Consider the following 26,976-nt stretch of genomic DNA (forward strand, 5'->3'; position numbering starts at 1 on the left):
CACTATCATGAACATTGTATTTTTTTGTTATATAAATAAATGTAAATAAAAGATGCAACTGAAGCGAATATTTGTCTTTTCTCTTTGCAAGCCTTATTTTGTTGGCCTTTTAAATGTGACAGCGAAAATATTAAAAACTATTGGTTTTTTTTTATTATTATTATTATTTATTTATTTTGTTTCTAACTTTCCTTCTCCTCTCTTCCCCTCTTTTTTTTTTTATTTTTTTATTTTATTTACCCATTAGCAAAATCTTCATGAGCAATTACAAAGAAGTCTGTACAGTTCCTACAGATTTTGGTGTCACTTTCACAAAACTGAAAAGCGAAAAGACAGGCCTTACTGTTATGCTGGCCGATATTGAAGGTAAATTTATTAATGTATTTCTATCTTTCTTACACGTATTAATTTGAAACAATCCAGCTCCACTTGTAAACGGATATTTTACACTAGCAACAGAAAGTAAATGAAAAAAAAAAAAAAAAAAAAAAAAAAAAAAAAAAAGAAAAAGAAAGAAAGAAAGAAAAAAGAAAAGAAATATTTATTATGTATTGACGTCTATTATAGGTTTTGATGATTTTGGATGCCCTCATACATTAGAACAGTAAGTAAGTTAGTTATATCACTGATAAAAGGCACCTAACAAAATATATATAGTCTTGTATTTCTTGGAAGTGAGCAATATCCGTACAAGGTATAAAACGACTTGATCTTGGATTTTGAAAGGAGTTTTTTTATTATTATTAGTAACAACTGTGTATATAGGGCGTGCTAGATTCACTTGCCAATCGAGCTATTGCACAAGGCACCAATGCTTGGACTGATGTCGATCATACATGTTACACCATCACAACTGCAGGCTCAAAAGGCTTTTTAAATTTATTGCCAATCTATGTAGATCATATTCTATATCCTACATTAACAGATACGGGCTATTATACTGAAGTTCATCATATCAATGGAGAAGGTGAAGATGCGGGTGTATGTTTTAACTTGTATTATTACAAAGTCGTTTTTTTGTTTAATCCTATTTTGCCTTTTATAGGTTGTTTATAGTGAAATGCAAGGATGTCAAAATTTAGGTGATGATAGACTTCATCTTCGTATGAAAAGAATCATTTATCCAGAAACATGTGGATATAGGTCAGAAACAGGAGGTCTTATGGAAAGATTAAGAGAGTTATCTGTTGAAAAAAGTAATAGAATGTTTACATATTTGTATGCTTACTTACTTTTTTTCTTATTTATTCATTTCATATATTTAGTTCGTAATTATCATCAATCATATTATAGGCCAGATAATCTTTGTTTAATTATTACTGGTAGAGTTGACAAGGATGAGCTTTTAAAAGCATTAGAACCTGTAGAAGAATCAATTATTAAAAAGGGGTCTCTTCCAAAGATGCAAAGACCTTGGATCAGTACAGGTGATTTTCCTAACCTTGAAAAGAATATTGAGGAGACAGTACTTTTTGCTGATGAGGATGAGTCGATGGGTACAGTCCTAATTGCTTGGAATGGTCCTATGTGTAATGTAAGAAATTTGAAATATATATATATATATACATGATGGATCTTTATATCAATATTATATTTTAGGAATTCCTTAAACAAAAAGAGCTCGAAGTTTTGAATGTTTATCTTACAGATTCACCTGTATCTGTTCTACAAAAGGAATTTGTTGAAATTGAAGATGCTCTTTGTACAGATGTTTATTTCCATATTACGGATCATTTAAAATCATCTTTGATGTTTACCGCTTCGAGTGTCCCTATTGAAGAAATGGAGCATTTCCCCATCAAGTTTTTTGATACTTTACGACGACTTGTTGATACAAATGATATAGATATGACTAGAATGGCCACTGTAATCGAAAAGGAGAGATTAAAGGTATATACATATATATATATATACACACATATATATATATATTTAAAAAAAAAAGGAATTACACATTAATGCATGATATTTTATAGTTACTAAATAGTGCAGAAACAGATGCTCATGATACTGCCGCATTAGTTGCTATTACTGATTTCTTATATGGTTCACCTGATGGAGAAAATCTTAAAGAAGCTGTCAAAGATCAGGATTACTTGAACATTCTATCTAAATATACAGTGTCTGATTGGCTTAATGTCATCAAAAGGTGAGTAGTAGTAGTAGTAGTAGACCAACTGACCCTATATCAAATAAACTTTATTCATTTTATTTATTATTATAGATGGTACCTTGATGCCCCTCATGTTACGTTATATGGTAAACCATCTGCTGAATTTGCCGATCAGCAAACAGAGGAAGAAACCAATCGTATTGAAAAACAACGAGCTGATCTTGGTGATAAAAGATTAGAAGAACTTCAAAGAGAATTAGAAGATGCTAAAGCTAAAAATGATGTACCTGTTCCTAAAGAAATTTTAGAAGATTTCAAAATTCCATCTGCTTCTACTATTCAATTCATTAATGTCATTACTGCTAGAAATAATGATTCAACTTTGTAAGAAAAAAGTAATTATAAGCTTCCCCTGAAGGAATTCTAACATACATTATTTACTTTTTGCAGATCTAACAAAGTCCAAGAGCATATTAATAAGGACGATAGTGCTGATGTCCCTTTATTTATTCAGTTTGATCGTAAAGCTTTGAAAATAATGTATAACATATTTAGAATACATTGAGCTAATTTTTTTTTATTATTATTATAGATATTAAATCACACTTTATTAAAATTTCAGTACATGCCAGTAATTCCATAATCCCATCTCGATTACTTCCTTATACTAGATTGTTCTTAAAGGTTATCTTTTCACTCCCTATTGAAAAAGATGGCAAACTTATTGATTACGAAGAAGTTGTTAAGGGTTTGGGAGAAGATACAATTGAGTATGAAGCTGCATTGGGCACCAGTTTTGGCTTTAGAGAATTAGCAGTTTTCACTTTAAAGGCAGCCTCATCTAAATTTGAGAAAACTATTCAATGGTTACAAGATATTTTATGGAACACTCAATTTACAGTAGAAAGATTAAAAATTGTTGCTGCTCAAATTTTAAATGATATTCCTCAAGCAAAGAGAGATGGTCATGATGTAAGTAATAATAACGATATACTTTTTTTTTTAGTTTCTTTTGGGCAAATTCGTTTACCTTCGATAAATATTAGATGGTGAATGCTACTTTACGTGCTCTTCAAGTTGATCCTAAAAAATCAATGTATGGTGCTCGTAATATTTTATTTCAAAATGCATTTTTACAAGATGTAGTAAAAAGATTAGAGTGTGAGCCTTCTTCAGTTTTGGATGATTTAAATGAATTTAGATCTAAATGTAAGTATATTCGCTTTATATTAAAATTAACCTTTATGCTAATATCTTTGTTTTAGTATGTGCCCCTGAAAATCTTAGAATTCATGTTACTGGAGATATTTTAAGAATTGAAAATCCTAGAACAGCATTTAAAAATTTTGCAAAAATAGAAAAGAATTATCAAATAGCACCTATCACTTTAGCTAAAGAAGTTCTTAAACCTGCTGGTCTTGAGCCTGGAAATCATGGTTTGTTGGTTACCTTACCTGCAATTGAAAATACATTTTCACTTCATTCTGTTAAAGGACCTAGTCAATTTGATGATCCTGATATTGCTCCTTTACTGGTTATGATTGAACTTCTAGATACGATGGAAGGAATTTTCTGGAAATTAATCCGTGGCCAAGGATTAGCTTATTCTTGCTTTTTGAATGCAAATATTGAATCAGGCTTAATCAGCTTTACTATCTATCAATCTCCTGATGCTTTCAAAGCCTTTGAACAAGCTAAAAATGTGATTGAAAAATTAACTAAACACGAAATGGATATTGATCCCGCTTCAATTGATGGAGCTAAAAGTGCAGTTATTTATAGCTTAGTAGCAAGAGAAAATACGATGGATCGTGCAGCCCTTCAATCTTTCGTGAATCAGGTTTTAAAGAAGATGCCAGCATCCTACAATCATGATATGCTAATTGCTATACAGGTAAAATAAATAATATATGAAAATGTAAAGTCATTGTTTTAACCATATTTTATATCATTTATAGAATGTCACTATAAACAACTTGCAGCATGTATTGAACAAATATTTTGTAAACTTGTTTAAACCTGATACAAGCAATGTAGCTGTCATTAGTGCTCCCACTAAAGTAACGGACATTCAAAAAGGTTTTGGAGGATTAGGATTCGAATTAAAGTCAATTACCTTGAATGATATTACAATTGATTCCTTTTATTAAATCATATCAAGAAATTTAATTATTTTTTTTTTTTATTATTATTAATAAAACATGACTTATCACGGTAATATTTTTTTTTTTTTACTAGTCGTTTTATTATAAAAAATAGATGGTATTAGTTGATTTTCCTTAAGGAAAAAAACAGGCTTAAATTAAATTTTTAAAGCGAATACATTTACTATAACGTGTAAGGATTTTGATTCATAACAATAACTCGCACTACCTATTATGACTGTTATTTAATGCTAATATTTTTCTATTAAAGGCACGCATTTACCATCATTTTGATTATCCCAATAGGCTGAACTACTAGCATAAAAACCAGCACCTTTATTTTGCAAAATAACGCAAGTAACTAAGAAATTATCAAAGATATTAAATGTATGTAAAAATAATAATAAAAACCAATCATTTTAATACTTACTGATATATTTGTAGTTATTATTCATACTCTTCAATTTGTTCAAACATGTTTTAATAATGGTTGAATTCCAATGAGAAACTTTTGAATAAGAATATTCTGAATCAGCTACTATCTCTCCAATAGCCTATTTGAGTATAATTCAATGTTTAAAAAAAAAATACAAATACACACATCAATGATCCTTTTCTTTTCTTTTGCTTTATTTCCTCTTTTTCCAATCCACAATCAACTATTTAATTTAACATAAAAATAATACTAACTTCTTTAATGAGAGTAGTTACTTCTTCGGAATTAAATTTCTTTTCCTAGATTTTTAAAATAATGTTAATGACTTATCAATCAACTAAACGAAAAAAAAAAAAAAAGCGAAATAAAATACATCAGTTTTAGTCATTAATGAAGATGTTTCTTTATTTGTATTATCCATTGTATTATTATGCCTATATGAGGGGAAAGAAACCAAAAAAAAAAAAAAAAAAAAAAAAAAAAAAAAAAACAAATAAAAATTAAAATTAAAATTAAAATTAAAATTAATTGAAAAAAGGTAATAAGTAAATCTAACTGACTTTAAAAAATGACAGTAATAATTATCTACCATGATTGCAAAACGACCTTCTAGTATATTTGTATTAAACCATTCATGCATTAAACATAGTATATTGTTTTCATATTTTTAGATCAAGTCACTACTCATTCAGTATCTGCTTCTAAAGAACAGCAATAGCAATATGTAAAGTATAGCTCAATGCATTCATCTGCTCGATAAAAAAAAAATGTCCCTGAATCATTATATAAACAGGAAGATTAAGCACTTCATATAACTTCTTAAGTATGTATCTTGGAATCAAATTGTATCTTGTATTTATATAAATATACAAGTCTAATAAAAGTTTATATACAATACACTAACAGAGAGTAACATTAAGCATATTATTTGGTGGTATTTAAAGCCCTTTTAAATATGCAACCTATTTTAAACTTTAATTTTGGAAGATAAAGCAAAGTTATATCTAAGCTGTTAATTTAATTTTATTCAAGACTTACACAGAAATTAGCAGAACCTACGCATACTATTAATCTTATAATGTCCTTAGCCTTTATTTCTAGCAGAAGAACATTTTTTTTTCTTTTGAATTGAAAATTCCAGTTATAGGCTTTAGGAATTGAATGTTTAATAAAAAAAACTATCAAGTTTAAAGGCGTCCGAACAAAAGTCACCAACATAGTGTAGAAAAACTTGTTGAATAAACAAAGATATGACGATCTGACTATTATAGCTACTATAAATGAACATAGAATTTCCAAAGTAATTAACTGTTATTATTGTTGCTTTAACACCAAGTTAATATATCTGCCTTTATATAAAATTGGATTGTTATTTATTATGTTTTGAAAGAAAGTTTACGCCTTCAATAATAGGCTATTATGGTGTCTTAATTTGACCAAGCTGTAGTATGCTTTGGCAACGTGATTGCAATACTTCTTAAAAAAAAACTTTTTTAGGAGCATACCGAATTCTTGATTGCTCTTTTTGATAAACCCCCCATCAGTTGTTCTTGAAGAAGTCAGATTGCAGTTATTAAGCAGCTTTCTAGAAATAGGTGATATTGCTATTTCAAGCCTTTACACTCATATTCGAGAGAAATGTTTTATAAGTCTAAAACAAGCAAGCAAATATACTGCGGAAAGGGATTCACAAAGGACTTTAGATCTTCGTCAACATATAATAACAGAGTGGAAAGCAGTTGGTGTTTTTTTTTTTTTTTTTGAAAAATTGTGTGTTCGTAGATGAAGTGGGTTTTCATTCACAGATGATACATCATCAAATTCCCTAAAAAGTTCATACCATCATGCTAAAAAACGTGAAAAATCAAAAAATAATATATAGTTGTTGATAAGGTAAAGATAAAAAAGAAGACGGAATAAATCTGTATAAAACTTTTATTATAAATTGAATAAAAATAAAATTAAAAAATGAGTGCAAAATGGATCTGTATTTTATATTCTTGTGGAGAACTGGGTTACTTCGCGACAGGAACAGAATGAAAGAAGAATATTTTCCATAAAATGATTAAAATTATTGTGTTTGAGCTCTCTAGTCTTTGCCCTGATTGAGAATTAATCTCAGTTAACTCTAATAAATATTAAATTATTGGTGCTCGATTTAGCCGGTTATTTTACTTGAAACCAAATAATGAGATCTCGTTTGTTCATACTTGTGAATGATATAGGGAAGATACTTTGTATTATATTCATTCCTCAATGTACTACTTGAATGAATTTCATTATATTTTATAGTGTATAGATAGTATACGATTATATTTATAAATTAATATATTAGATAATAATAACAATAATGTGAGTATATAACTAATAGGTACAATCTACAATGCATATAACTTTATCATTATTTCGTAACGTCAATATTTATTATAATATCATTTCTCTCATCACAAGAATGTCTTATAAACTGAAATCAAATAATATTGTATGCGTAAAGTATACAACTAATAACTATAATATCATTCGGTCCTTCATGACTCTGATCTGTATATTATAAGATGTTATGTAATATATTATTATATACACAACAGATGCTCCATATGGTAAATCAACTATCGATGAAGGTTAGGGTGTCCATTCTGCAAGTCCAATTCGTTTTCCGTGCTATTGACCTACCGGGTGATACCTTGCTCGCTAAATCACTTCCTGAGCTTCAAGCCTCCACTTTCAACACTTAATGGTATAAACTCATTCAAACGCCATACTGGAGACTCTGTGCCGCCAACTCCATTCCATTAGACCAACGCTCCTTTCGAAAAAACATCGTCAAGAATTTCTTAAATAGAGTTTTCAGCAACTACGTGACGGGACATGTTCTGTTTTGCTTTCCGCTTGCTACTCCAATCTAATTATTGATCCGATACTCTGGTTACTCATGACACACAGTGAGCATAGTCGAATTATTCGATGGCGTCATGGTTGGCTACCCGGAGGAATACCTAAAGCCTGCCCATATCATCCTTATGTACACTTTAGTCGGTCACACGCTACTGAATGCTTGCACATGCACACTCATTTATTCTTGCCACGATCAATCGTAGATCCCCTTTCCTTTCTTTTAAATCATCTCCCTCAGCATAAGTACCAAAATTCTTAGGATGTTTCTGCCTGGCTCTATCGTTGGCCAGTTATATGCACTATCCTACAGGAAATGGAGCACTTACTACACGACAAACTACTACTACCCCCTTCACTTCTTGACCCAGGCAGGAAATGACTCAACTGGTTGTCCCTTTAAACTTGTTAGCAATATTTCCCCTTTCTTTCTCACCTTCTCTTCTTCTTCCTTTCCTTCACCTTTTTTTTTCACCTCTTGTCCTGTAAGAGGGTTTTTAGATACCTTTTTGTTTTTTCGCATAATCTGAACTGACCTGGGCAATCTAATATAACAAACATATTATGAGCTCATAGGTCGCTTTATAAATTTTAATTTATAAAAATAAAAATGTTTAATCGTATTTTAAGGGAAGGAGTTTGAATGTTATTGTTTCTGTTAGCACATGATTATTTATAAAAGACAAATATGTATTTCCAATATTAGTAGCATATTGCTTGTTACAATAAAGGACTGATATTTAATCTTAAAAATAGCAAAAAGATAAAGTTAATATTAGTAATTATGCCATTATATAGTAAGGAAAAAATAAAGGTAATAGAATATTGAGAAAAGTATAAATAACATAACGTTAGTTAAAATGGTATAATAAAAGAAATTTATTGATTATTACAGGACTTCTAATGTGAAAGTATGTAATTTAAATGTTATTTTTCTTGTCTTTTTTTTTTTTTTTTTTTTTTAAGAAATAAAAAAGTAATAAAATCAGCAATTTTATTATTTGGATGGTGTGATGTTTTTTATTGTATGCAAAGTAAGGCAACTAGAAATGTGCTTTTATTTAATATTCTAGCATAAAGATTTAAAGATAAATAAATTAAATATGTATTTTTAATATTTCTAAAAAAAAAAAAAAAAAAAAAAAAAAAAAAAAAAAAAAAAAAAAAAGCGTGTTGATTAATGACACATTATTATCCAATTCAATAAAAGTGTCTAATCTATCCACTCTTCATTGATTTGAGTATTATTTCTCTTATCAGATCTTGAAAATTAAAGCCTGCTTATTAAGTAACATTGCATGTAATACTTTAAATCTCTTTTTTTTTACGTTAAACATATGTGTGTAGTTGGTGAAATTGGTCCGAAAACTATAATATCCTAATGTTAGTAATGTATTCTCTTTACTCTGCAAAAAGTTAAAAATTTGAATTGCATATCACATGAAGCACAACAATTTTTATATTTAATGATAATAAATGAGAGAATATATAATTTAAAGGCTTTGTTATTAGTGACCTTTGTCAAGTTAAAGAAAATAGAATAAGATTTTTTATTAGGACATTTCTCTTAACAAATAAATTAATACTTCTTTTTTTTTTTCTTGAGCGATCGACGTTTCAACTTTGTAAATAAATTATAAAAGATGCTAAATATTCCATTACAGTTAAATAATTATTTTATCTATAAAGAAATATGAGCATAGAGCATCATTTAGTATATCAGATTTGCCTGAGCTGAAACAAAGAAAGGCTAAGAATAACAGAAAAAAAAAGTCTCTTCAGAATTAAGAGAAAGTATCTGGAAACAAAATAAACAAATTTATTAATGATGTGGGGAAGGAAGGAAAGAAAAAAAAAGGGAGAGAGAGAGAGAGAGATGCATTGTTTTGGATGAAATAAATTTATTTTCAGACATAAATCAGACAAAGTTAAGAGTTACTGGCAAGGCAATGTTTCCAACTCTAAATGATGCATTTTTTTTTTAACTTGAGGGACAGTTTCCATCAAGCTGAAGTACTCAATTCCCCCATGTGTTTTCGTATATCCTTTCGAATTTTTCTCGAACTTACGACATGTTATTTAATCTTTACTAATAAACTAATGGCAGCTTCGGTAAGACGGTAAAAGATTCAGTTCTGTTTTATTTTTAATTTCATATAGAAGTTTTTTGTCCACTAGTCTTTTAAGTCTTCGGCCGTCAAGATTAAGAAGGAAGAAGCTTGATAATCTTTTAAAAAAGATATTGCAAATCCATTGTTTGGCACACATTTGAAAATAAGCCCATTTACAACTGAAATTAGCTTTGTCCTTCGTTAAAATGATTCTCAATATTGAAATTCTCTACAGCAGACCCCAAAGAAGCTGTTTCCTCAATATATTGGCTATCAATTAGTATCAAAACCATTATTATTGTCTCCTAATGCATTGCTCTTCTTGATATAATAAGTTACAAATTAGTTTGAGTTAATATTCAATAAACAAAGCTTTGAATACACACTATTTTTCTTATGGCGCCAAAAATATAATTTTATCTTTTATTATTTTTTCGGATCTCTCACATAAATGAGTGTTGTTGGCCGCTGTTAATTCTAAATTCCAGTAAGCCACATCACCTTTATTAGAATCATTATTTGATACATTTCGCATCTAGAAAAAAAAACAATTATTTAACTTGATTACTATTATGGGTCAAGCACTGATTTACCTTATACATGCTGATTGCATTAGTTATGTTGTTGGTATTTAACATGTTCATTTTTAATAAAGTCTTCGATAGTAATTTATAGTATGAAGTATTGGTTAGCGCTTCACTACTATTTGATAAATTAGTAATGTAAAATAATGATACGATGGATTTAGCTTATCCATAGACTCAAGCCAAATATCATAAGTATTCTCACTCTATACCTTGCGTTTTAATATTATGTTTTTCAGTAAGGAGCTCGTATACAAAAGCTTCGTGAGGTGAAAAACTTTTATTGTTTCTGTGCTGTTTCCTTTGTTCGTCGTCCTCTTCGTGTGTTTGTAGCCCGCTCATTTCTCAAAAGAGAACGAATTAATTGGGCACAGCTTAATACTATTCTTTGGGATAAAATTGCTGCTTGTTCCTCTTCTTTTCCTCTTTCATTCTCCTCCTCCAAATCGTTCTCTAATACCGAACGGTCGGGGATGAAGCAGTGTTTATACTATTTTAACTATCTTCTTCATCATGATGAAGAACTTATTCGCCTTTTGATGTGTGCTTCTTTTCTTGGTGACGCCGTTGAGATCCTTAAGGAAATAACTAAATATTCTTTCTTCTCTCTTGTCCCTTCTTTCTGATGTCTTTATCTTTTCGTCCTTGACTCCCTTTCTGGTTTCCTTTTTCTTTGTTCCTGTATCTCTTTTTTTTTCGTTTTTTGTGCTTTCCTGAGGTATTAGATTTATTTTGTAACGACTAGAACAAACTTATTAAGACATCTTTAACTGCATATCTCATGGTCCCTGGTCTCTCTCTCTCTCTCTTTTTTTTTTTTTTTTTTTGTCCTTTAAATAGGTTATGCCCTCATATATAATGTAGTTATTTGGATTCTCTTCTGTTTGCTTCTGGTATAGCAATTAATGCTCTATTGAGCGCGTGCATAAATATACCTTGATAAAAGATAAATAAATCTTCGCCTGGAGCGAGGAGCATGAAAATTTATATTGGCAATTTCTATGTAAACTCAAAAATTATTTGGGGTCACTTCGAATTTCCATTAAAATTTTAAAGTATGCTTTTCTTTTTTTTTTTCAGTAGAAAAAAGAAACCCCTCTATCCCTTCTTGGCAACAATAATGATGCGGTTCTATGTATTTTTAAATTTGGTATAATATGTTATTTAGAAGGATCGAGTTTTTAATAATTTCTGAGTTAAGGCCTCGAAATGATCAAGTTTAACATAATGAATATGTATGATTGACTCTCTTGGGATTTATACTTCACATTGAAAAAAAAATTATAACAAAAAATACAGTTATTATCTTGACTATTCCTTCAACGACAGATAGATATCGTGTGATTAAGCCTCTATTAATGCTCTATCTTGTACACATTTTTGTTGAAGGAATAGTTAAAGATAAATGGCTCACATATTAGACTTAACTCTATTGTGTAAGTATAGAGTGTATTTCTATCTTGATTTTTAGAATGTGCAGCGATAGAATAACATTAGCTGATATATTTAACTGATAACAGTAACATATTCCTTTTTGAGCCTATAAATTTGCGCTCTACAAATTATAGATTAAATTAAGTTATGGTATGGTTGTAGTGGCGTTGTCATTGCTCAAGTAGTTTTTGGTAATTAGAGATAATATAAATCTTCCAAATGCTACATATAGTATCTTTGAATGCTAGTTTTTACCAAGACTGAGGAATAGTCAAAGCTTTCTAAACTGGAGTGGTAGGCAATCAATTAGTCACTACAATCAGCAATTTCACTAATCTTCCTTCATATACTGGAAAACAAAGATTCTACTATCAAATTCATAAAGCTCAAGGCTAAAAAGTAGATTATGATATAGTAGTTGAGAAATGAAAGCATTGATGAAATTCTTAAAATATAACTTAACAGAATTAACGCTTTGTGTTTATTGATAATGATGTGGGTGCATATATCCCTTTTTGTGGCAGCTATATTTTAAATGCATGAACGGTGTTGTATGAGTAAAAGTATTTAGATACAGATGTTTTAGTACAGAAAGCAATTGAATGCCGTATATTGGGAGAGGCAATTTCCTCCTTTTACTGTAATATTTCTAAAAGCATCAATTGAAATTACAAGCTCTATTCTTTGATATATGAGAAACTGTCCCTCAATTTTTTAAAAAAAAATGCGTCATTTGGAGTTGGAAACATTGCCTTGCCAGTAACTCTTAACTTTGTCTGATTTATGTCTGAAAATAAATTTATTTCATCCAAAACAATGCATCTCTCTCTCTCTCTCCCTTTTTTTTTCTTTCCTTCCTTCCCCACATCATTAATAAATTTGTTTATTTTGTTTCCAGATACTTTCTCTTAATTCTGAAGAGACTTTTTTTTTCTGTTATTCTTAGCCTTTCTTTGTTTCAGCTCAGGCAAATCTGATATACTAAATGATGCTCTATGCTCATATTTTTTTTTCTGCTTATTGTTTCATTCGTGATAAGGTTAACGATAAAATCGCATCAAGTCCGCAAATAAAAAATAAAAGAATTTTCTTCAAATTTATAAAGCATAAATTAAATTTGTCACCTAATGTTTCTTTTAAAGACTAAAGGCTTTTGTAAAAGATTTTGAATATGATATTTTAATAATGTAAATATTATGTGTCTTTTTTTAAGCTTAATCATCTCCGCTTTAACCATGTTCTATTTTAGTTGAAAAGAAGAATCTTCATCAGCTATTTTTATGTTTTATATAAATATATACATTACGCATCTGTCATTTTATTTTTAAAAAAAATCCTTTTTTTTTCCTTCTTCTTCTTCTTCTTCTTCTTCTTCTCCGTGTATATTTCACTTTTTTTTTTTTCGTTAGAAATATAATTCATAATGGCTGCTGTTAAGAATATTTGTTGTATTGGTGCTGGCTATGTTGGTAACACGCCATCTTTTCTGTTTTCACTCCTATATGTGTTATTTATGTGACCCTTTTTTTTTCTTGTTTAGGTGGTCCTACTTGTTCTGTAATTGCTTACAAGTGTCCGGATATCAAAGTCACTATTTGTGATATCAGTCAAAAACGTATTGACGCTTGGATGTCTGATAAGCTTCCTATTTATGAACCTGGTCTTGAAGATATTGTCTTTGCTTGTCGTGGAAAGAATCTTTTCTTCTCTACTGATATCGATAAACATATTCAAGAAGCTGATTTAATCTTTGTTTCTGTAAATACTCCTACTAAAAAATATGGTCTTGGTGCTGGTATGGCTGCTGATCTTGCGTAAGTACCTTATATAGAATAAATGAGTGGATAGAGGAAGGGGAGGGAAAGGATATAATAATAATTCGGAGCTTTATAAAGCAATAAGACTAAATGCTTTCAAATAGTTATGTCGAAGCCGCTACACGTCGTATTGCTCAGGTTAGTACTAGTTCAAAGATTGTTGTTGAAAAGTCCACAGTACCTTGTCGTACTGCTCAAAGTATGCGTGCTATCTTGGAAGCAAATAGCAGTGAGAATATCAAATTTGATATTCTTTCAAATCCTGAATTTTTAGCTGAAGGTACAGCTGTACAAGATCTTCTTCAACCTGATCGTGTTTTGGTTGGTAGTCTTCAGACTGATTCTGGTAAAGAAGCTCAACAAAGACTTGTTGATGTCTATGCTCATTGGATTCCCCGTGAAAATATTATTACTACTAATCTTTGGTCTTCTGAGCTTTCAAAATTGGTAATTTTTTTTTTTTTTTTTTTTTTGCAACTTAGAAGGTGTTTAACAAATCTTAAATTTTAGGCTGCAAATGCTCTTTTAGCCCAACGTATTTCATCTATTAATGCTTTATCTGCTGTCTGTGAGGCAACTGGTGCTGATGTGGATGAAGTTGCCTATGCATGTGGTCGTGATAGTCGTCTTGGTTCAAAGTTTTTAAAAGCTTCAGTTGGCTTTGGTGGCTCTTGTTTCCAAAAAGATATTCTTAATTTAGTCTACCTTTCAACACAACTCAATTTACCTGAAGTCGCTGAATACTGGAAGCAAGTTTATACGATGAATGAATATCAAAAGAAACGATTTGTTCGAAAGATTATTTCTACACTTTTCAATACAATTACCAATAAGAAGATTGCCGTTCTTGGTTTCGCTTTCAAGAAGGATACTGGTGATACCCGTGAATCTGCAGCTATTACTTTAATCAAAGATTTTATGCAAGAAGATGCTCATGTAACAATTTACGATCCTAAAGTAGACCATGAACAAATCTATTATGATCTTTCTGAACCTGGTGTTGTTGATAATCGTAAGCAAATAGAAAAAAAAATTGAAATTTGTTCAAATGCCTACGAAGCTGCTAAGGGTGCTGATGCTCTTGTCATTGTTACTGAATGGGACGAATTCCGTGAACTTGATTATAAACGTATTTATGATGACATGCAAAAGCCTGCTTTTGTATTTGATGGTCGTTTAATATTGGATGCTCATAAGTTAAGAGAAATTGGTTTCAAGGTTCATGTTATTGGTAAAAATGACCTTGAAGGCAGAGCCTAAAGTGTGTTTTTATTATTATTATTATTATTATCATGTATACATCACAAAAATAATTCTCGCTTGTAAAGTTTCAAAGTGTATTTTTTTTTTTGTTTAATAAACTTGTTCTCATATAAACAGGTTTTTTCCGGGCCGGAGCTACCTTGTTTTGTTTTGTTTTGTTTTTTAAAGAAAAAAAAAATGAGGGCTTAATTTCATTTTAGAAAGAGGGAAGAATTGTAAAAAAGAGAAGGAAATGTTGTGTGGGGTTCATATAAAAGTAAAGAAGATGTATCATGCAGCTATTCCTTTCACAAATTCGGTATAGCTATCATGAAGTAAAGATTTACAAACATCCATCTGTTAGAAAAGGCAAATAACTCATATTTAAATTTTATATTAGGCTTGAGATTTGTTCCTTTTCTGGTCATAAGATTTATCCTGCCAAGGGTAAGACCTATGTTCGTGTTGATAGCAGGTACTTTTCTTCTTTTTTTTTCCTAATTAACTAAATCCTAATTTGCTTTTTTTTTTTCTAATAATCCTTTTTTTTTTAGAGTATGTCTTCTATAGATTAAAAAAAAATAAATGCTTAATCAAAGCATTTATCAATTTTAAGCATTATGAATTAATGTTTATTTTTATTTTAATAGACTTTCCGTTTCATCAATGGTAAGGCCGCTTCTTACTTTCTTCAACGTTTGAACCCTCGTAAGATTAGATGGACTCAAATTTATCGTCGTTTGAACAAGAAGGGTATTACTGAAGAAGTTCGTAAGAAGCGTTCTCGTCGTACTGTCAAGCACGAGCGTGCTATTGCTGGTGCTTCTTGGGAAGCTATTCGTGCCAAGCGCAACCAAAAGCCTGATGCTCGTGCTGCTGCTCGTCAGGCTGCTATTGCCAAATCTAAGGAAGTTAAAAAGGCTGCTGCTGCTGCTAAAAAGGCTGCTAATCCTAATGTAAGTTTACGAAGTATAAGAAATTACTATTTATGAGTACTAATCCCATATTTTTATATAGATTAATCAGACTAAGGTTAGCAAGCAACAAGCCAAGGGTTTTGCCCCTAAAGCTGCTCCCACTTCTCGATAAATTTGAATATGCTTGATATAAAGATATATATATATATAATATAGGTTCAATTCAGTTCTCTTTTTTTTTTGCAAATAAATCGACAGATAAAAATGAGTCAATTCAGTAAAGAAATATGATATTTATTTTGAAATTTCAACACACAATTTTTTATTAAACAATTCAGTTCTTTTTCTTTTTATTTATACCAGCAAATGTACGTAATGTCGACCATTTTATTTTGCGAGTATCGAGTTGAATGGTGAAAGGAATAAAATTGATTTGACTGCTCATCATAAGTTATTGACTTTTCAGAGGATTACATTCATTTATGGATAAGGCATTTAATGCTCGCTCTACAAAAAATTAAAAGATAGTAAAATGAAACAGATACGACTAGCTCAAATAGAAATCAAATCAACTAGAAATTAACATGTAGTTGTGAATAAATTAAGGCTGATTGTAGAAGATATATGTCGTTGGATAAGTAGATATGTTCCTATTGATCTTTTAAGGATACCGAAACAAAGTACGTTGGCTAGAGATGTGATTTTCTTTCTACTTAAAAAAAAAAAGGATTTAAATTGGGCAAAACCATCATACTACATTATTTGCCCATGATCGTCATAATGCTCAAGAGTGAGACGAGTCATAAAACTGTTCATCTCTACGCTTTTAATTTAAATTCAGAGTTATTTCGACTACAAATCTTATATTCAACTAAGCCCAGCGTCTATTTATAACAGTTAATAAGTCTAATTCATACTTCACAGTTGGTAGCATTGTATCATTGAAGATTAGGTGAAAGGAAAAGGAAATATAATATGTAATAGTTTTTTTTTTGATTGCATCATAAGCTAATAATAATTATATTTATGCGAAGTTAAGCTATACGATAACTATAACTAACATTTTTCTTAATATTGCTATAATGTTCAGTTTATTAACTGCTTATATAGATTTCAATGGCTTTTTTGGCATTAGGTTAAGCTCTAATACCAAAAAGATGATATATCGTTTTTTCTTTTTCTCTTTTCTTTTTTTTTTTTTATTGTATCCATGTGTAAGCATTGATTAATATAAGCATCGTTTAACAGAGGAATTAATTTTATAATAAACAAAAAGTCTTTTATTTAAAGTTTACTTTCATCGTTTCCAACTTTAGCAACTACTTTAGCATAAGATTTACGATCGTTAATGGCCTTCATTCCTTGAGGTATAGTTTCTAATGTATAGATTTGATCATAAAGTGCTGGCTTTAATTTGCCTGATTCAAATAAGTCTATTAACGCTTTCCAAACTTCTTGAATTCTTTCAGGTTCATTTTTAGTATAGGCTCCCCAATGTAGGCCACTATTTATATTCATATCAAGAAAAATTAATATAACTGCATATTTAAATAAAATAAAGATACTTTACACGGCAGAAATATTTTTTAGTAGTAAACGGTTTGTAGGAATCTTTTCAATTGTACCTTGAGCAAAACCAATAATTAATATTCTACCATTCCAGGCTGTACATTTAGTACTATTTATAAGTATAATTATTACTCATTTATATATATATATATATATATATGTGTGTGTGTGCATATTTTTTTTACCTAGCTTCAACAAGACCAACAGGATCATAAACTACATCAGCACCATGGCCATTAGTAACCTTTTTGACTTGTTCAGTCCAGTCTTTTTCACGATAATTAATAACAAAGTCAGCACCGTACTTCTTTGCAATATCCAATTTTTCAGCTGAGCCTGCTGTAGCAATAACTTTAGCACCGAGAGCTTTTGCAATTTGAACAGCAGCAATACCTACACCACCAGCAGCAGCATGAACGAGACAATATTCACCTGCTTTTAGATTAGCACGTAACACAAGAGCAGAATAGCTGGTTGGATATGTAATATACAAACCGGCAGCTTGCTCAAACGAAAAGTTTTTAGGCATATGAAGTACATTAGAAGCAGAAACATTCACTATCTCTGCAAAGGAATAACCGGACCCAAATACACGGTCACCTGCCTTAAATTTGGGAATAGTTGACTCAAGGACAACACCACTAAACTCTCCCCCAGGAATAAAAGGAAAAGGAGGTCGTATTTGATATTTACCCTGAATCTAAAAGAAAGAAATAATAATAAGTTGTTTAGATGTAAAGTTCATTTCAACCGGAATCAATCTGAAATTACCATTAATGTGTCGAAAAAATTCAAACCAACAGCCTTGACTTGAATCTGTAATTCACCCATTTTTGGTTTGGATGGAGGATTAATATTTTTCAATGAAAGTTCCTCAGGACCTTTTAACCACTTTTCAACTACAAATGCCTTCATTTTAATTAATTATACTTTTTTTTTTTTTTTAGTGAAATAGAACAAAATGAAGCATTATTATTATGGAAAATGAAGCAGTAAAGTACCCTTTTTTTTTTCTAACCCAGACGATTTTCGCTGAGCTAATCTGTATTCACAACAGAAAAAAAAATGTGGGGTAGAATATAAAGATAATCTGTATTATGAGATACATATTAAACAATAAAATGGATGTTAAAATTATAATAAAGATAAGTATTTAGACTCTATTATTCAAAATTATTAATAAAGAGCGATATTAAGATATATACAGAGAACAGAAATGATGTGTTTAAAAAAAATTAGAGTCCAAAATTCAGGCCCCTCTATAAGCTCTACCTCTCCTGATATCTCTGATCTATTTAATAGAGCTCCTATGTCTAGCCTAACTGTTAAGAAATTTAAAAATGATAATTGTTGAACAGTTAGAGATAAAAAAGAAGTCATAATAAATCTGTGAAAACTTTGTATAAAACTTTTATTATAAATTGAACAAAAAGTTTCTTTTTTTTAAAGTATATTGCTCATGTAGATGAACTAAGCTTAACAAATTTTCAAACAATGGTAGCTTCATTACAGCAAGCCAAATTAGTAGCAGATAAGATACCAGAAGGTAATAACAACTTATATGTTCTTTTTTGTAGGATAAATTGTTCATCTCTATTATAGCTTTAATAATAATAATAAAAAATAAGCAGGAAAAGCTAAAAATCAGGCTATTAAGATTTTCGAGTCCTTATCACTTATTGAGGAATATATTGAGCCGGAAGATAGAATTCCTTTAAAAAACAAGGCAAAATGGCAAGAGTTAAGTGAACTGCGAGAACGAGCTATAAAACAAATATAACAGCCCCCATTTGAAAGATATATTAGTAATACAAATGATGTGACAATATCAACTACTGCCATAACCACTTCCCCCTTTACTAGAGACCATGATAGCAAAAACTGGAGAAACAACAGTAATTTGGAACATACAGCTACTGAAGAGAAAGATAAAAAAACTTGATTTCAAAAAAAGTTATATACAACACCTTCCATCAGCATTAGATTATTTACGAGAATTATCATCAAGAACGTCTACTTTCAACATTGTTCAATAAAGAATATCTTATATGCATAGCCTCTATAGTTTTTTATACTTTGAGTTCAGACATTATTAGTTCTTTTTTTCTAAATGAATCAAAAATAGATATTATGTTTACCTTGTATTAGATGACGTGAATTGGCCATGTAGACATAGATGATAAAGGTTTATTTACCAAGTTTTCTAATTAAACAAAATTTTATAGTCTTTTTTAAAAAAAAATAAAATAAAACTATATATCTCTACTGGTTACAATTAGTATTTATTCTACTGTTCCATTTCCCTTTATTTATTCAATAAATAAATAAATTATTTATTGAGAAAAGATAAACTGATATCACAGCTTACAGCAAATAAATATAATAACTCAATAGATAAATAAATACATTTTTACTTCAGACACTACTGTAGATATAAAAAAGGTATACATTTATACAAGCTACTCTCAGATATTTCTATATAGTATTACTTGTTAATGCCCTTTTATATACTCAAAGACTAGAGTCAAATATACTAAAGTCTATAAATGGACAAAATTTATATAAGCAGCAACAGAGAAGGGGAAAAAAGCTCCGTTTAAATAAATAAATAAATAAAAAAAGGGGGAGAAAGGAGCTTGGCATTCAATATGTATGATGATCTATATTTAAAGTGTAACAAAGGTAAACAGAGTCATATCGTTAAATGCCCTCTAATCGAAAACAATAAGCCACAATAAATCACTGTGCCTATTAGAAGCCTTTTGTTTATGTGGAAAAAAAATATAAATAGGGGAAGGAAAAATTTATTTTTGCTTTTCTTTTTCTTTTCTTTTTCTTTGTGAAAGTGATATTCTGAGGATATTGGTCACTATAAACAATAAATCGTCAGTGATATTCTCCGGATAATGGTCACTCTAAATAATAAATCCCCCAGTGAAGTTATTTGGATGTATTGGTCACTTAAAATATTCAATCCCGAGAGTATCTTTCATCTGGTGTTTTCACGTCTCTCGTTAAATAAAACTGTGAAAGGAAGCACATAATGATCAACCTCCACGATTGGTTGCTTCTGGAAACAGTAGTCTTTTTTATTATATAGAGAAGCTACTGGCTAATTGGATCATTACCCCTTTTTTATTATTAATTATAAATGAAAAAAAAACTTTTAGTAACGACTTGTAGAAGAAGATTCAATACTAACTAACTGAGCTTTGTAGTTGTTTATGTACTGTATTGATTATCATTTTTATAAGTTGGTGTAAATACTAGCAAAAAGAGTGCAAACAGGATTGTTAAATTAGTAATATCAATAAAAAAAACCAGGTTTTGGCTGTAATATTTTAATTAAAAATAGTGGTATAGACCATCGTGATAATAGACATTTTGCACTATGAAGTTGTTATTAAAACAAAAGAATCAAACTCAATGACTGAAGGTTATATCATATTACCAACAAAGCCTTTAAAAGGTATACTGAATAATTTTACCGTTAGAAAATAAATAAAGGGATTAATTAAAAAGAGTATAATATTCAGGGTGATATCTCAGAAAATAGATAAACATAAAATTATATTAAAAGTTTGTAATAAGTCCACGAGACTGAACAATATATTTCTACAAGGCATGTAGTTAAAAAACTATTTCGCTTCTGGCTCCCCATCAATTTAAGCAAAATCAAAAAAAAATAACATACATAATTGAAAAGATTAGCGTATTTTTTTTAACTCTTTCTTTACAGCATTTAAGAAGATGAACATTATTTTTGAAGACAGTTTAGGAAATCAACATGACATTGAAGGGAACGAAGTGATAGAGTTTCAAACGGAAGTTGATAACGAGATGTATCGACCGTTATACAGAGTCGAAATCTCTCAAGAAAGAAATAAAAACGAAAATTGAAACACCACCAAACGACAAATAAAGAAACGAAAGTATATAAACACTATAAGGATGCTGAGAAAGAGAAGCTCTTTTTTCTTGGTGAGGAAAAAGGAATGAGCGTTCGTGCTGCTGCAATGTCTCTTAATATCAATGTTTGCACAGCATAGCACAGCACAGGGCTGGATGGTCAAGAACAACAAAGCTCCTCAGGAGTACATTTAAAGAGTTATGGATAGCGGAAGACCAGTGGGTAGACCATCAATTTTAACTGAGGAACATAAGGACTTCATGATTGAATGGGTAGATGAAAATACCAACACCGTTACATTAAACTATATGCTTAATGCATTGACTAATAGGTTTGGCAAACTCGATATCAGTAAAAGTGTCTTTAACAAATTTGTAAAGGAGAAATGTAAAATTACATTCAAGCAAGCACGTTTGCAATCCGTAGAGAGAAACAGCCCTGGAAAAAAAAAATGAAAAACATTATTTGTAGATTAAAAAAATGTGTGAAAACAGATATGGGCTTCACCAGCAACTGCGTGTTTATTGATGAAGTTGCTTTCCAGATCAACCTCAGAAGAAATTTCTCTTGGTCCAAAGAAAGCGATCGTGCGATTTTGAAAGTACCCAAAACGAGAGCAAAGACCACTACCATTTTAGGCGCAAGATGCAATTTCTCCTTCTGGTATCGTGAATATCAGTATAAGAAGACCACGAGCGTTGCCTCCATCAAAAAAAAAAAAAAAAAAAAAAAAAAAAAAAAAAGAGAGAGAGAAAAGTAGTAGGAGGATTCACTTCAAAAGTGAGCAGTAACAGTGGTACAGTTACTGGACATTACTTCAACTTTATCAGTAGTGTTTCGGATGTAATAGACCGTCATGAGGAATTTAATGATCATTATCTGATTATGGACAATGCTCCTATTCATAGACATCAAGACATTCAAAAGCTTATTGAGAGCCGATACTATAAGTGCGTATATCAGTCCCCTTATTCGTCTGAGCTTAACCCAATCAAGCAATTTTACGTATACTTGAGTAGTGCTAATTTTTTTTTTTTTTTTTTTTTTTTTTTTTTTTTTTTGGCTGTGTGATTTATTTTTTTGGAAGTACGCCAATTTTTTTTTTTTTTCCGTTTGGTGTATCAGCTGCAGGTATTAATAAAATTTTTAGTTTGTTGTTACTTAGGTCCTCTGTACGACTCTCTGCCTCTCTTGGCTACTTTAAACATATACTTGAATGCTACCGTAAATATAATGCTTTTCTTTTCCTTTGACTTACATGATATGCTTTAACTAAAATACTACGATTATTTACTAACAGAGGGAAAAAAAATAGCATAATAGGTGTAGTTTATTTTACTATCATGCCTTTATTAGTAATAGTTATGACAGTTTGAAATGTAAATACTATAGTAGTAAATCATTCACACAAATATGTATATTTATTAAGAAATATTGATATAATAATTATTTATGAATACATATTTAATGTTTAAATCAAAGCCCATTTATTTAATCACGGGCTTTAATGTTTTTTTTTTATTTTATTTTTTAATTTCAAATGTGAAAAATTATATAATAAGGAATTTATCTGCGTGATAGAAGGTATTGTCAGCTTATATCAATTGCTTGTCTTTTTATTTAATAATGATAAAATAAGCATATAAACCTTACTATTATGATTATTCATTCAGCTGATGCATACACATTATTCATTTAGTTTATATACAAATATAGAAGATGTTTAATTATAATTATAAAAAAGGAGACTAGACTAATATTTTATCTCTTTCTTTTTTTTTTCTACTAATTGTAGTTCATAAATGTAATAAAAAATACATACTTTTACTAAACATTAAAAATAGAAAATAACCTTTTTTTTTTACATTTTATTGACAGTAATCTTTTACTCAATTCTTCTTTATAAAATATAGCTTCTGTTATTCCGCTTCTGCTCTTAAATATGGTTACACTTTTAAATTATAATTGATACCATAATTTAATTTTTGATGTAGAACAGATTTATGTGTAACAATAAGAAAGATAAAGAGAGGCTTTGAGAAAGAAATAAATTATTATGAAGATACTTTTTTTGACCAATGAAATTAAATACATTTTTAAAAATAGATTTTTTTTAGAAAGAAGATCTACGTCAAAATAGGATAAAAAAGGAATGAGACCTTAATTGTACCTTTTTTTTTTTCTTTTTCTCCTTAATTATTTTTTTTCTTTCTTTCTTGTTTTCTCCTTTCTTTTTTCTTTCTTTTTTTTTTAATCTGTACAGTTTTATACCAAATAGATGTTACTTACAGAGAAAGCAACTAATATTTATACTGCGCCTTTACGAGGAAATAGAAGATTAATTGTATTAGTCTTGGCGATTATTTCATTTATTATATTATCCATGCTTACATTTTCAAAATCATCACTAAATCTAGGTGGTCATTCATGTGGTAGAACAATTCGAACATTAAATGAAGCAGCAGCACTTTCTAGTAGTACTGGTGGTATAGGGTATAATGATCGAGGTGGACAAGCTAAATTTCTCAATTTAAACCATTTAGAAGCTACAGCAAACGCTAAAGAAGAACAAGAACATGTTTTAATTTTAACACCTCTTAAAAATGCTGCTGCTTATCTTCCTCGATATTTTGAATTAATAGATCGTCTTTCTTATCCTAAGGACCTTATCACTGTCGCATTTTTAGTATCAGATACAACAGATGATACTATTAAAATTTTAAAAGAAAAAGCCGATGAATTCTTAAACCGTCAAGACCCCTCTCAACGCTATCATGAAATTGCGATTTATGAAAAGGACTTTAATTTCCATTTACCTGAGGATAAAAGACATACATTTGAACTTCAACCTTTACGTAGATCTTTTATGGCTCGTTCAAGAAATTATTTATTAACTGCAGCACTCCGTGAATATCATTCTTGGGTTCTTTGGTTAGATGTTGATGTGGTTGAATATCCTTCTACTATTCTTGAAGATCTTCAAAGTGTGAATGTTGATGTTGTCGTTCCAAATTGTTTACTTGAAACAGAAGATGGTTCATTTTGGGCCTACGATAAAAATAATTGGCAAGAAACTGAGGAATCTATTGAAATGCAGAAAGAACTCGATCCTGTAAGTTATATATTTCTATACTTAAAAAAAAAGAAAAAAAAATCCTAATGCTTGTAATAATAATGTTAGGAATATGTTTTACTTGAAGGATATTATGAATTTTTAACAAATCGTTATCTTATGGTGGATATGCCAACACATCTTGGAAAGTTCGAAAAAGTTCCATTAGATGGTGTAGGTGCTACATTTACACTTGTGAAAGCTAATGTTCATAGAGAAGGTGCAAATTTCCCTCCATATGTTTATAAACATCAAGTAGAAACAGAAGGTTTTGCAAAAATGGCAAAAGCAATGGGATTTGGTGTGTATGGATTACCTGGATATATTATCTATCATATTCGAAACTCATAAGAAAATATATATATATATATATATAAATATTTATATAGATTATTAACATATCATCCCCCTCTTATATGTACTTGTTCCTCCTTATTTAATTTCATATCTAGTATGCATTCTATTCTAATTCTACTATTACTGTTACTGTTACTGTTACTATTTTATAACTTAATTATACATTATTTGCTTTCAATTTTGCAAAATTCACTAATAAAAAATTTTCTATATACACATTTATACACTTACAGGAATTAAACTTAAAGTCTGTTACTATGCGTCCACAATATCTATTCACTTTAATTAATTTTCTTTTATATATACACACACATATGTATATACTATTACACTCTATTATGATACTTAGTATTAGTAATAAAGTTCAGCATTTATCACCTTCCTTTTCATTTGTAACGATATATGTGATACGATACGATACTATGATAATAATAAAAAAACCTGTTATATACAACTCAGACTAGGTACAAACGTAGCACGTTAAATATTTATCCTCGTTTTTTTTATTCAAAATAATAGTTTATGTATAACCTATTACTTGTATTTTCCTGTATTTATTACGTGTTTAATTCTCCTCCAACAAGATAAATATATGAGTCTTGTATATCATTTTTATACATTTTATCACATGCATATTAAAGCAGTACTTTCCTTTCGTCTTTTCATTGTACTTGTTTAGTTTTAAAAAAAAAAAAGATTAGAAACCAATTAAAAATATTTGATCTAAATGGGTGAAAAGACAAAATTTATACAAATCTATTTTTGATTTTCATTGTTACTATTAAATAGTATAATTCTTATGGGATACATTATATTCTATAACCTATGAAATGTTCCAACAATTCTATAAATTTTCCTTTTTATAACTTATAAACTTTTTTTTTTAAAAAAAAATAATAAAAATAAAAAAATACTAACAATAATTACTGTTATTATTTAGAAGGAAACTATTTTCATTATCACTGACTTACTACATAATAAAGTGGACTAATTTCTTTTATATTTTAATTATTCAATAAATGATGTAAAGAGAAAGTTGTTAGTTTGATCTATTACTTATTGACAAAAGAACAGACTTTTGTTCAAATAAAAATGTAATACAATAAAAATATACACATATTTATTTATTTTACCATTTATTACATAAAATACAGCAACTTAATATTTGTGTAATGCGAAAGTGCGTCGATCTATTTTACACGAAGAAAAGGAGTAAGTAGCAGGAGATAAAAGTTTGATAAAGCAGGAGTAATCCAAGGAGAAAGGAACAGTATTAAAGCCGTTATTCTATTTATTTAAATAACATAAAAAAGAAAGCAGGATAGAATTATCAGTCGTATAGGAAAGTGTTTTAAGCACTTGTATTGTATAGGCTCTTTTTTTTTTTTTTTTTTTTTTTTTTTTTTTTTTTTTTTTTTTTGTTTCTTTTTGGTTACACTCATAAGCCCAGTTGGAGATGGATAAATTATCCTGTCTAAAACTGTGAGTGCACTAAAAAGAAAGAAGAAATGGCATATGTATGGTACTCATGTTTTATTATGAAATTATACACTTGTATTGAAAAATTATCTATGTATGATAAGTTAAACTTTTTTTTTCTTTAGAATAACTTGTACATGAATATACACTTAAAAAAAAATAGGTTTATTTATTTCACACTATTTGAATTAAGTATAGGTATCTTATTCATCAAATTCACCTAGACCAGTTTAAAATACAGAAAGTATGAAAAGCGTTTTTTTAGGTGTAAGGGAAATGAAAGAAAGAGGGAAAAAAAATAGGTACTTCTTTTATAACCGATGTAATTGTAATCAGTGGATGAATGAAAGAAACAGTGACCTGAGCAATCAATTAGATAACATTCGGTCAATATGATATAAATACGTTGTTACATGTAAATAGTATTTAGTTATAATAGATTATAGGATATAATGCTTAGAATAAGAAATATGAATATGAATATGAATAGAATATTTATACCTTCCAGGTACAAATGTCATGATTAAAAGTTCAATAAATATGAAAACTGTAAATTGTAGAAGATACAATGAACTAATTATTTTAACCGTAATATACATCTATGTCTTGTATGTTGGTCTTTGTATTTAATATTCTTACTTTAGATGAGATATTCAATATATTTGTTTAGTATTAGTCTATTCTCAAGAAGATATATAGAACAAATGTAAAAGAATTTAGCTTATTATGACTAGTATCTAATCGAATGAAGTTATAAATTATAAAATTATGGTGTTCTCTCTCTACAGAAAGGACTATATCGACTAAATCTTTTATCTAAATCACTTAATTCTCTTATTTTAAGCTTCCTTAGTGTTCT

At 29.3% G+C, this 26,976-nt stretch overlaps 8 protein-coding genes across 8 annotated transcripts; 6 read left to right on the forward strand and 2 right to left on the reverse strand.

Annotated features, from left to right (window-relative positions):
* The first annotated feature begins 174 nt into the window (after positions 1 to 174).
* BX663DRAFT_503087 (Metalloenzyme, LuxS/M16 peptidase-like protein) lies at positions 175 to 4,330 on the forward strand. Its single transcript, XM_051526712.1, has 15 exons — positions 175 to 366; positions 424 to 462; positions 568 to 604; positions 658 to 694; positions 766 to 981; positions 1,046 to 1,196; positions 1,266 to 1,534; positions 1,600 to 1,890; positions 1,977 to 2,149; positions 2,225 to 2,497; positions 2,564 to 2,634; positions 2,706 to 3,085; positions 3,160 to 3,322; positions 3,379 to 4,007; positions 4,072 to 4,330. The coding sequence occupies exons 1-15, from the start codon at positions 258 to 260 to the stop codon at positions 4,261 to 4,263; spliced, it is 3,030 nt and encodes a 1,009-aa protein (XP_051384638.1). The 5' UTR covers positions 175 to 257; the 3' UTR covers positions 4,264 to 4,330.
* A 5-nt stretch (positions 4,331 to 4,335) lies between these two features.
* Positions 4,336 to 5,157, reverse strand: BX663DRAFT_503091 (Tctex-1). The gene is made up of 5 exons (XM_051526713.1): positions 5,067 to 5,157; positions 4,948 to 4,992; positions 4,688 to 4,811; positions 4,541 to 4,618; positions 4,336 to 4,486 (listed from the first exon to the last, which is right to left on the reverse strand). The coding sequence occupies exons 1-5, from the start codon at positions 5,112 to 5,114 to the stop codon at positions 4,416 to 4,418; spliced, it is 366 nt and encodes a 121-aa protein (XP_051384639.1). The 5' UTR covers positions 5,115 to 5,157; the 3' UTR covers positions 4,336 to 4,415.
* Positions 5,158 to 7,625: 2,468 nt separating this feature from the next.
* Positions 7,626 to 8,115, forward strand: BX663DRAFT_503098 (uncharacterized protein; the record flags this gene model as incomplete). The annotated part of the gene is made up of 2 exons (XM_051526714.1): positions 7,626 to 7,787; positions 7,957 to 8,115. The coding sequence occupies 2 exons, from the start codon at positions 7,626 to 7,628 to the stop codon at positions 8,113 to 8,115; spliced, it is 321 nt and encodes a 106-aa protein (XP_051384640.1).
* Positions 8,116 to 12,996: 4,881 nt separating this feature from the next.
* Positions 12,997 to 14,886, forward strand: BX663DRAFT_503104 (UDP-glucose/GDP-mannose dehydrogenase family, NAD binding domain-containing protein). Its single transcript, XM_051526715.1, has 4 exons — positions 12,997 to 13,183; positions 13,255 to 13,528; positions 13,636 to 13,978; positions 14,042 to 14,886. Exons 1-4 carry the CDS (start codon positions 13,138 to 13,140, stop codon positions 14,789 to 14,791), a joined length of 1,413 nt encoding a protein of 470 aa, XP_051384641.1. The 5' UTR covers positions 12,997 to 13,137; the 3' UTR covers positions 14,792 to 14,886.
* A 217-nt stretch (positions 14,887 to 15,103) lies between these two features.
* BX663DRAFT_530167 (ribosomal protein L24e-domain-containing protein) lies at positions 15,104 to 15,862 on the forward strand (the record flags this gene model as incomplete). Its single annotated transcript, XM_051530300.1, has 4 exons — positions 15,104 to 15,108; positions 15,174 to 15,231; positions 15,424 to 15,729; positions 15,791 to 15,862. 4 exons carry the CDS (start codon positions 15,104 to 15,106, stop codon positions 15,860 to 15,862), a joined length of 441 nt encoding a protein of 146 aa, XP_051384642.1.
* Positions 15,863 to 16,873: 1,011 nt separating this feature from the next.
* Positions 16,874 to 18,204, reverse strand: BX663DRAFT_503109 (uncharacterized protein). Its single transcript, XM_051526716.1, has 4 exons — positions 18,031 to 18,204; positions 17,445 to 17,959; positions 17,261 to 17,368; positions 16,874 to 17,194 (listed from the first exon to the last, which is right to left on the reverse strand). The coding sequence occupies exons 1-4, from the start codon at positions 18,172 to 18,174 to the stop codon at positions 16,975 to 16,977; spliced, it is 987 nt and encodes a 328-aa protein (XP_051384643.1). The 5' UTR covers positions 18,175 to 18,204; the 3' UTR covers positions 16,874 to 16,974.
* Positions 18,205 to 23,372: 5,168 nt separating this feature from the next.
* On the forward strand, positions 23,373 to 24,664 carry BX663DRAFT_503112 (Anp1-domain-containing protein). Its single transcript, XM_051526717.1, has 2 exons — positions 23,373 to 24,281; positions 24,351 to 24,664. The coding sequence occupies exons 1-2, from the start codon at positions 23,448 to 23,450 to the stop codon at positions 24,630 to 24,632; spliced, it is 1,116 nt and encodes a 371-aa protein (XP_051384644.1). The 5' UTR covers positions 23,373 to 23,447; the 3' UTR covers positions 24,633 to 24,664.
* Positions 24,665 to 24,672: 8 nt separating this feature from the next.
* On the forward strand, positions 24,673 to 25,290 carry BX663DRAFT_503115 (uncharacterized protein). The gene is made up of 2 exons (XM_051526718.1): positions 24,673 to 25,058; positions 25,177 to 25,290. Exons 1-2 carry the CDS (start codon positions 24,896 to 24,898, stop codon positions 25,224 to 25,226), a joined length of 213 nt encoding a protein of 70 aa, XP_051384645.1. The 5' UTR covers positions 24,673 to 24,895; the 3' UTR covers positions 25,227 to 25,290.
* The last annotated feature ends 1,686 nt before the right edge of the window (positions 25,291 to 26,976 follow it).

Source organism: Cokeromyces recurvatus (assembly GCF_025118155.1).
Source record: "Cokeromyces recurvatus strain NRRL 2243 chromosome Unknown BX663scaffold_7, whole genome shotgun sequence".
NCBI lineage: Eukaryota > Fungi > Mucoromycota > Mucoromycetes > Mucorales > Mucoraceae > Cokeromyces > Cokeromyces recurvatus.

What these genes read in the sequence shown, in the direction of transcription:
- BX663DRAFT_503091 (XM_051526713.1), bottom strand. Translation starts at nt 5,114, where the DNA reads ATGGATAATACAAATAAAGAAACATCTTCATTAATGACTAAAACTGAT. An exon ending in TAACTACTCTCATTAAAGAA is followed by an intron (nt 4,812 to 4,947) that starts GTTAGTATTATT and finishes ATACTCAAATAG; the next exon opens with GCTATTGGAGAGATAGTAGC. An exon ending in TTGGGATAATCAAAATGATG is followed by an intron (nt 4,487 to 4,540) that starts GTAAATGCGTGC and finishes CAGTCATAATAG; the next exon opens with GTAGTGCGAGTTATTGTTAT.
- BX663DRAFT_503115 (XM_051526718.1), top strand. Translation starts at nt 24,896, where the DNA reads ATGCGTCCACAATATCTATTCACTTTAATTAATTTTCTTTTATATATA. An exon ending in ATATGTGATACGATACGATA is followed by an intron (nt 25,059 to 25,176) that starts CTATGATAATAA and finishes ATAACCTATTAC; the next exon opens with TTGTATTTTCCTGTATTTAT.
- BX663DRAFT_503104 (XM_051526715.1), top strand. Translation starts at nt 13,138, where the DNA reads ATGGCTGCTGTTAAGAATATTTGTTGTATTGGTGCTGGCTATGTTG. An exon ending in TATTGGTGCTGGCTATGTTG is followed by an intron (nt 13,184 to 13,254) that starts GTAACACGCCAT and finishes TTTCTTGTTTAG; the next exon opens with GTGGTCCTACTTGTTCTGTA. An exon ending in CTTCTGAGCTTTCAAAATTG is followed by an intron (nt 13,979 to 14,041) that starts GTAATTTTTTTT and finishes CTTAAATTTTAG; the next exon opens with GCTGCAAATGCTCTTTTAGC.
- BX663DRAFT_503112 (XM_051526717.1), top strand. Translation starts at nt 23,448, where the DNA reads ATGTTACTTACAGAGAAAGCAACTAATATTTATACTGCGCCTTTACGA. An exon ending in TGCAGAAAGAACTCGATCCT is followed by an intron (nt 24,282 to 24,350) that starts GTAAGTTATATA and finishes TAATAATGTTAG; the next exon opens with GAATATGTTTTACTTGAAGG.
- BX663DRAFT_503087 (XM_051526712.1), top strand. Translation starts at nt 258, where the DNA reads ATGAGCAATTACAAAGAAGTCTGTACAGTTCCTACAGATTTTGGTGTC. An exon ending in GAGAAGGTGAAGATGCGGGT is followed by an intron (nt 982 to 1,045) that starts GTATGTTTTAAC and finishes TGCCTTTTATAG; the next exon opens with GTTGTTTATAGTGAAATGCA. An exon ending in AAATGAATTTAGATCTAAAT is followed by an intron (nt 3,323 to 3,378) that starts GTAAGTATATTC and finishes TCTTTGTTTTAG; the next exon opens with TATGTGCCCCTGAAAATCTT.
- BX663DRAFT_503109 (XM_051526716.1), bottom strand. Translation starts at nt 18,174, where the DNA reads ATGAAGGCATTTGTAGTTGAAAAGTGGTTAAAAGGTCCTGAGGAACTT. An exon ending in ATTTTTTCGACACATTAATG is followed by an intron (nt 17,960 to 18,030) that starts GTAATTTCAGAT and finishes TCTTTCTTTTAG; the next exon opens with ATTCAGGGTAAATATCAAAT. An exon ending in GTTGGTCTTGTTGAAGCTAG is followed by an intron (nt 17,369 to 17,444) that starts GTAAAAAAAATA and finishes ACTTATAAATAG; the next exon opens with TACTAAATGTACAGCCTGGA.